Below are 8,527 nucleotides of genomic sequence, written 5' to 3'. Positions count from 1 at the left end.
AACGGCATGATAATCCAGATTAGGGGACGAGCTGTTCCCATAATTTAACAAACGGCATGATAATCCAGATTAGGGGACGAGCTGTTCCCGTAATTTAACAAACCGCATGATAATCCAGATTAGGGGGACGAGCTGTTCCCGTAATTTAACAAACGGCATGATAATCCAGATTAGGGGACGAGCTGTTCCCGTGATTTAACAAACCGCATGATAATCCAGATTAGGGGACGAGCTGTTCCCGTAATTTAACAAACGGCATGATAATCCAGATTAGGGGACGAGCTGTTCCCGTAATTTAACAAACGGCATGATAATCCAGATTAGGAAGCGAGCTGTTCCCATAATTTAACAAACGGCATGATAATCCAGATTAGGGGACGAGCTGTTCCCATAATTTAACAAACGGCATGATAATCCAGATTAGGGGACGAGCTGTTCCCATAATTTAACAAACGGCATGATAATCCAGATTAGGGGACGAGCTGTTCCCATAATTTAACAAACAGCATGATAATCCAGATTAGGGGACGAGCTGTTCCCATAATTTAACAAACGGCATGATAATCCAGATTAGGGGACGAGCTGTTCCCATAATTTAACAAACGGCGGGAATCGATGCAAGTGGTCATTTAGATGACTCGTTCATGGAGGAGGAGGATGTTGAGATTGTTACTTCCTGTATTCAGAGTTTTACTGAACACTGCATTCAAAATGGTATGCAGAATGATTAGTACACAGTATGTTGTTTTAGGAAGTAGTAAATATATGCTGCTAAATATATCTACTGACCTGATATATCTACTGGGAGAGACTGGCCCTGATATATCTACTGACCTGATATATCTACTGGGAGAGAGAGACTGGCCCTGATATATCTACTGGGAGAGAGAGACTGGCCCTGATATATCTACTGGGAGAGAGAGACTGGCCCTGATATATCTACTGGGAGAGAGAGACTGGCCCTGATATATCTACTGGGAGAGAGAGCTGGCCCTGATATATCTACTGGGAGAGAGAGACTGGCCCTGATATATCTACTGGGAGAGAGAGACTGGCCCTGATATATCTACTGGGAGAGAGAGACTGGCCCTGATATGAAAACGACGCAACAGGCAATCAGACAGACAGAAGGAATGACTTGTCTACTGAACTGGGTTAAACTCGCGTTGTGTCTGTGTGTCCAGGTGCAGCCCCAAAACCAGTGGCTCCGGTCGACCCCTGGGGCCCACCGTCCTCCTCTGTTGCCCCCATGAAGAGCAGTGATCCCTGGGGAACCAACGCTGCTCCTGACCCCTGGGGTTCTGGAGGAACACGACCCAATGCCACCTACTCAGGTACGCCTCAACGCCAGGGTTTAGTTAGCCGGTTGTAGCTAGCCCCTACACCTCAACACCAGGGTTTAGTTAGCCGGTAGTAGCTGGCCCCTACACCTCAACACCAGGGTTTAGTTAGCCGGTAGTAGCTGGCCCCTACACCTCAACACCAGGGTTTAGTTAGCCGGTAGTAGCTGGCCCCTACACCAGGGTTTAGTTAGCCGGTAGTAGCTGGCCCCTACACCTCAACACCAGGGTTTAGTTAGCCGGTAGTAGCTGGCCCCTACACCTCAACACCAGGGTTTAGTTAGCCGGTAGTAGCTGGCCGCTACACCTCAACACCAGGGTTTAGTTAGCCGGTAGTAGCTGGCCGCTACACCTCAACACCAGGGTTTAGTTAGCCGGTAGTAGCTGGCCTCAACACCAGGGTTTAGTTAGCCGGTAGTAGCTGGCCTCAACACCAGGGTTTAGTTAGCCGGTAGTAGCTAGCCTCAACACCAGGGTTTAGTTAGCCGGTAGTAGCTGGCCTCAACACCAGGGTTTAGTTAGCCGGTAGTAGCTGGCCCCTACACCTCAACACCAGGGTTTAGTTAGCCGGTAGTAGCTGGCCTCAACACCAGGGTTTAGTTAGCCGGTAGTAGCTAGCCTCAACACCAGGGTTTAGTTAGCCGGTAGTAGCTAGCCTCAACACCAGGGTTTAGTTAGCCGGTAGTAGCTAGCCTCAACACCAGGGTTTAGTTAGCCGGTAGTAGCTGGCCCCTACACCTCAACACCAGGGTTTAGTTAGCCGGTAGTAGCTGGCCCCTACACCTCAACACCAGGGTTTAGTTAGCCGGTAGTAGCTGGCCCCTACGCCTCAACACCAGGGTTTAGTTAGCCGGTAGTAGCTGGCCTCAACACCAGGGTTTAGTTAGCCGGTAGTAGCTAGCCCCTACGCCTCAACACCAGGGTTTAGTTAGCCGGTAGTAGCTGGCCCTTACGCCTCAACACCAGGGTTTAGTTAGCCGGTAGTAGCTGGCCCCTACGCCTCAACACCAGGGTTTAGTTAGCCGGTAGTAGCTGGCCCCTACGCCTCAACACCAGGGTTTAGTTAGCCGGTAGTAGCTGGCCCCTACGCCTCAACACCAGGGTTTAGTTAGCCGGTAGTAGCTGGCCCCTACACCTCAACACCAGGGTTTAGTTAGCCGGTAGTAGCTGGCCCCTACACCTCAACACCAGGGTTTAGTTAGCCGGTAGTAGCTGGGTCCTACACCTCAACACCAGGGTTTAGTTAGCCGGTAGTAGCTGGGTCCTACACCAGGGTTTAGTTAGCCGGTAGTAGCTGGCCTCAACACCAGGGTTTAGTTAGCCGGTAGTAGCTGGCCTCAACACCTCAACACCAGGGGTTTAGTTAGCCGGTAGTAGCTGGCCCCTACACCTCAACACCAGGGTTTAGTTAGCCGGTAGTAGCTGGCCCCTACGCCTCAACACCAGGGTTTAGTTAGCCGGTAGTAGCTGGCCCCTACACCTCAACACCAGGGTTTAGTTAGCCGGTAGTAGCTGGCCTCAACACCAGGGTTTAGTTAGCCGGTAGTAGCCGGGTCCTACGCCTCAACACCAGGGTTTAGTTAGCCGGTAGTAGCCGGGTCCTACGCCTCAACACCAGGGTTTAGTTAGCCGGTAGTAGCTAGCCCCTACACCTCAACACCAGGGTTTAGTTAGCCGGTAGTAGCTGGCCCCTACACCTCAACACCAGGGTTTAGTTAGCCGGTAGTAGCTGGCCCCTACACCTCAACACCAGGGTTTAGTTAGCCGGTAGTAGCTGGCCCCTACACCAGGGTTTAGTTAGCCGGTAGTAGCTGGGTCCTACACCTCAACACCAGGGTTTAGTTAGCCGGTAGTAGCTGGCCCCTACACCTCAACACCAGGGTTTAGTTAGCCGGTAGTAGCTGGCCCCTACACCTCAACACCAGGGTTTAGTTAGCTGGCCCCTACACCTCAACACCAGGGTTTAGTTCAGGGGGGTCTGGTTATTGGTTATTGGATAACTTCTTGTTAATCCAGCCGCTGTGTCGGATTTCAAAAAGGCTTCACGGCGAAAGCAAACCTTGCAATTATCTGAGGACAGTGCCCCGAATACAAACGCATGAAAAACATATTTCAACCAGGCAGGTGCGACACGAAAGTCAGAAATAGCAATTTAGAAAATGCCTTACCTTTGGTGATCTTCTGTTGGCACTCCAAAAGGTCCCAGATACATCACAAATGGTCCTTTTGTTCGATAATGTCCTTCTTTATATCTATAAAAACTCAGTTTAGCTGCCGCGCTTCAGTCAATAATCCACCCAGTTTCCCTCCATCAAAATACATACAAAATGAATCCCAAATGTTACTAATAAACTTTTCCAAACATGTCAAACAACGTTTTTAATCAAACCTTAGGTACCCTAATACGTAAATAAACGATAAAATTTAAGACGGAGAATCGTTATTGTTTTTACCGGAGAAAAACACCAAAGAACGCGCTTGGAAAAACTACAATTTCTGTCTCATTTTTCCAAAAACCAGCCTGAAACTCTTTCTAAGACTGACATCTAGTGGAAGCCCTAGGAACTGCAATCTGGGAGGACTTGGCCTTATAATAAAAGTGATAGCCATTGAATATAGGGGTAGGTTGATTATTTTTTATTTATTTTTTATATTTTTGGGGGGGATGGTTTGTCCTTGGGGTTTCGCCTGCCATATCAGTTCTGTTATACTCACAGACATTATTTTAACAGTTTAGAAACGTTAGTGTTTTCTATCCAAATCTACCAATTATATGCATATCCTAGCTTTTGGGCCTGAGTAGCAGGCAGCTTACTTTGGGCACGCTTTTCATCCGGACCTCAAAATACTGCCCCTTACCCTAGACAGGTTAGATTCACACACGACACTAGATATAACAGACTGACCCTAGCCCCCAGACACATAAACTACTGCAGCATAAATACTGGAGGCTGAGACAGGAGTCTCTGTCTGTCTGTAATCCTCCTTAACCGTGGAGACAGCCAGAGGTAACCTGTCTCTCTCTCTGTAACCCTCCTTAACCGTGGAGACAGCCAGAGGTAACCTGTCTCTCTCTCTGTAACCCTCCTTAACCGTGGAGACAGCCAGAGGTAACCTGTCTCTCTCTCTGTAACCCTCCTTAACCGTGGAGACAGCCAGAGGTAACCTGTCTCTCTGTAATCCTCCAGGTGATGGTCGGGGTCTCTCCTCCCTGACTAGCGGTACCGAGGACCTGTTTGACCCTCTCCCCAGCAGGAAGACCCCAGAGTCCTTCCTGGGTCCTAATGCAGCATTGGTCAACCTGGACTCACTGGTCACCAAGCCTCCTCAGCCTGCTCCTGTAGTCAACCCCTTCCTCGCTGCCGCAGGTACCGACCACCGTACCGAACACCCAGTACTGGACAGATGGTACATCAGGGTTCCCCAAAACTCAGTCCTGGGGGAACCCCAAGGGGAACACGGTTTGGGGTTTTGGGCCCCCGACCACTACACAGCTGATTCAACTGATCAAAGCTTGATGATGATGATGATGATGAGTTTTTATTTAAATCAGGTGTGTCGTGGTAGGAAACCAAAAACCCAAACCGTGTTCCCCTTGGGGGTTCCCCCCCAGGACTGAGTTTGGGAAACTTCTGTGGTACACACACACACACACACACACACAATACAGAGACAGATGTTGAAACTTGTTGAGTTTGAATACAATCTCTCTCTCTCAATTTAAGGGTCTTTATTGTCATGGAAAACATGTGTTAACGTTGCCAAAGCAAGTGAAGTAGATAATGAACAGTAAACATTTACACTCAAAGAAGAATACATACATTTAAAATACCATTGTCTATATATACAGTGTTTTGCAAATAGTTAAAGTACAAAATGGAAGATAAACATAAATATGGGTTGTATTTACAATGGTGTTTGTTCCTCACTGGTTGCCCTTTTCTTGTGGCAACAGGTCACACATCTTGCTGCTGTGATGGAACACTGTGGTATTTCACCCAGTAGATATGAGAGTTTATCAAAATCGGGTTTGTTTTCGAATTTTGTGTATCTGTGTAATCTGAGGGAAATATGTGTCTCTAATATGGTCATACATTTGGCAGGAGGTTAGGAAGTGCAGCTCAGTTTCCACCTCATTTTGTGGGCAGTGTTGCACATAGCCTGTCTTCTCTTGAGAGCCATGTCTGCCTACGGACGACCTTTCTCAATAGCAAGGCTATGCTCACTGAGTCAATCTCTCTGGTGTTTTGCTGATGTCTTCTCTCTGTTCTGTTTGTCTCTTCCTGTGATTTCCTTAGTCCCTGTAGCCGCCCCCCAGGCCAACCCGTTCCAGATGGGCCAGCCTAACCCCCCTACCTTAAACCAGATGAGGATCAGCCCTATGCCAGGCCTGAGTCTGGGAGGTGGTGCAGGGTTTAGCAGCTTGTCCTCCATGGCAGACCCTCTGCCCCTCTCCTCCTTGCCACCACCCCAGCCCCTGGGGATGGTCCCCCTGACGGGCCACATGGTCCCCGGGATTGGAGGGATGGGGGGTATCCCAACCTCTGTGTCTATGTCCCAGCCCCTGTTCAGTTCAGCTCTGCCCCCCACAGCGGGCACACATCCTCCTGGGACCACCAACCCCTTCCTGTTGTGAGGGAACACCTCGACAACACCCCTGGAATCCTCTCCTCAGTCTTTCCACCTCGCCGTTTCCTCTCTTCCCGTTTCCTCTCCTCTCTCTCTTCCCGTTTCCTCTCCTCTCTCTCTTCCCGTTTCCTCTCTTCCCCTCTCTCTCTCTTCCCCTCTCCTCTCTCTCTCTCTCTTCTCCGCTCCTCTCTCTCTCTCTCTCTTCCCCGCTCCTCTCTCTCTCTTCCCCTCTCCTCTCTCTCTCTCTTCCCCGCTCCTCTCTCTCTCTCTTCCCCTCTCCTCTCCTCTCTCTCTTCCCCTCTCCTCTCTCTCTCTTCTCCTCTCTCTCTCTCTCCCCCTCTCCTCTCTCAGCTCAGAGACTGTGTCCTGTAGACAGTATTCCTGGCTGTTCTGACTGTTTTTTTAAAGCTCGTCTCTGATCACAGAGTGAATCTAACTAAACTTCTACAGCCCCGGTGAGGGGTGTGTGTGTGTGTGTACTAAGCAGGGATTTTGCACATGCTCATTTAGCTGTGACTGTTGCTTCACCGTTAGTCCTTAGCTGGAGACGACTCCACTGTCCGGTACACTGTGTCCCTCCTCCCGTTACCGGCCACAACTTCTGAGGTCACTGCTTAGGACCCTGACCTATGACCCTGACACACGAGGTCAACGTGTATATGAACTTTAACCCCTGAGGTCAATATGTACATGAACTTAAACCCCTGAGGTCAGCGTGTATATGAACTTTAACCCCTGAGGTCAGCGTGTATATGAACTTTAACCCCTGAGGTCAGCGTGTATATATGAACTGGTGACCGGAGTGGATCAACTTTCTCAGAAAGAGGGAGAGACGGTGTTTATTTGGGAGTGAAAGACACAAGGGATTTGGTTTCTGTTGACATCTGTTATTGTACAACTGTCTGGAGTTCATTAGGGCCCCCCCCCTGTCTGGAGTTCATTAGGGCCCCCCCCTGTCTGGAGTTCATTAGGGCCCCCCTGTCTGGAGTTCATTAGGGCCCCCCCCTGTCTGGAGTTCATTAGGGCCCCCCCCTGTCTGGAGTTCATTAGGGCCCCCCTGTCTGGAGTTCATTAGGGCCCCCCTGTCTGGAGTTCATTAGGGCCCCCCATGTCTGGAGTTCATTAGGGCCCCCCCCATGTCTGGAGTTCATCAGGGCCCCCCCCCCGGCTGGAGTTCATCAGGGCCCCCCGGCTGGAGTTCATCAGGGCCCCCTGTCTGGAGTTCATTAGGGCCCCCCCCCGGCTGGAGTTCATTATGGCCCCCCCTGTCTGGAGTTCATCAGGGCCCCCCCCTGTCTGGGGGTCGACGGAATAACGAGGAGGTTGAACCTTTCTGTCTATCTAGCATCAGATCCCTTAACCTAGTTAACATCTGATTCCAGGACTGTGGTTAACGGGGGGTCTAACCTCCACTATGTAGAGACAGGAGTTTACATCTGATTCCAGGACTGTGGTTAACGGGGGTCTAACCTCCACTATGTAGAGACAGGAGTTAACATCTGATTCCAGGACTGTGGTTAACGGGGGTCTAACCTCCACTATGTAGAGACAGGAGTTAACATCTGATTCCAGGACTGTGGTTAACGGGGGGTCCCTAACCTCCACTATGTAGAGACAGGAGTTAACATCTGATTCCAGGACTGTGGTTAACGGGGGGTCCCTAACCTCCACTATGTAGAGACAGGAGTTAACATCTGATTCCAGGACTGTGGTTAACAGGGGGTCCTAACCTCCACTATGTAGAGACAGGAGTTAACATCTGATTCCAGGACTGTGGTTAACGGGGGATAAATGTTGGTCTTTAATGTCACTGTCGTAATCATCTTTTCTATTGTTATTACTACACTCTAATCACTGTTCATATCAGCTGTCTGTCACTACACAGCCTGTCTGTCGTTGACCTGTCCTAGACTGTCTGTCTGTAACGGACCTGTCCTAGACTACACAACCTGTCTGTCTGTCTGTAACGGACCTGTCCTAGACTACACAACCTGTCTGTCTGTCTGTCTGGAACTGACCTGTCCTAGACTACACAACCTGTCTGTCTGTCTGTGACTGACCTGTCCTAGACTACACAACCTGTCTGTCTGTCTGTAACGGACCTGTCCTAGACTACACAACCTGTCTGTCTGTCTGTGACTGACCTGTCCTAGACTACACAACCTGTCTGTCTGTCTGGAACTGACCTGTCCTAGACTACACAACCTGTCTGTCTGTCTGTCTGTCTGTGACTGACCTGTCCTAGACTACACAACCTGTCTGTCTGTCTGTCTGTCTGTAACGGACCTGTCCTAGACTACACAACCTGTCTGTCTGTCTGTCTGTCTGTGACTGACCTGTCCTAGACTACACAACCTGTCTGTCTGTCTGTCTGTGACTGACCTGTCCTAGACTACACAACCTGTCTGTCTCTGTCTGTCTGTCTGTGACTGACCTGTCCTAGACTACACAACCTGTCTGTCTGTCTGTCTGTCTGTAACGGACCTGTCCTAGACTACACAACCTGTCTGTCTGTCTGTCTGTAACGGACCTGTCCTAGACTACACAACCTGTCTGTC

The 8,527-nt window shown here is 49.9% G+C and overlaps 1 protein-coding gene and 1 long non-coding RNA gene across 2 annotated transcripts in view; one reads left to right on the top strand and one right to left on the bottom strand.

Moving 5' to 3' along the window:
- Positions 1-6,125, top strand: part of LOC123725227 (epsin-2) — a 7,370-nt gene extending 1,245 nt beyond the window's left edge. The window contains exons 2-4 of the mRNA XM_045690341.1: positions 1,185-1,334; positions 4,529-4,708; positions 5,639-6,125. Of these exons, the coding sequence (XP_045546297.1) occupies positions 1,250-1,334; positions 4,529-4,708; positions 5,639-5,976 (603 nt within the window). The 5' untranslated portion in view covers positions 1,185-1,249 and the 3' untranslated portion in view covers positions 5,977-6,125. The remainder of the gene's footprint in view (positions 1-1,184; positions 1,335-4,528; positions 4,709-5,638) is intronic.
- A 1,673-nt stretch (positions 6,126-7,798) lies between these two features.
- LOC123725226 (uncharacterized) lies at positions 7,799-8,144 on the bottom strand. The gene is made up of 2 exons (XR_006757747.1): positions 8,091-8,144; positions 7,799-7,922 (listed from the first exon to the last, which is right to left on the bottom strand). It is a non-coding gene; the product is annotated as an uncharacterized lncRNA (long non-coding RNA).
- Between the last annotated feature and the right edge of the window lie 383 nt (positions 8,145-8,527).

Source organism: Salmo salar, chromosome ssa11 (assembly GCF_905237065.1).
Source record: "Salmo salar chromosome ssa11, Ssal_v3.1, whole genome shotgun sequence".
Lineage (NCBI taxonomy): Eukaryota > Metazoa > Chordata > Actinopteri > Salmoniformes > Salmonidae > Salmo > Salmo salar.
The sequence above is the reverse complement of the archived record's forward strand: the minus strand, read 5'-3'. Positions and strand labels throughout refer to the sequence as shown.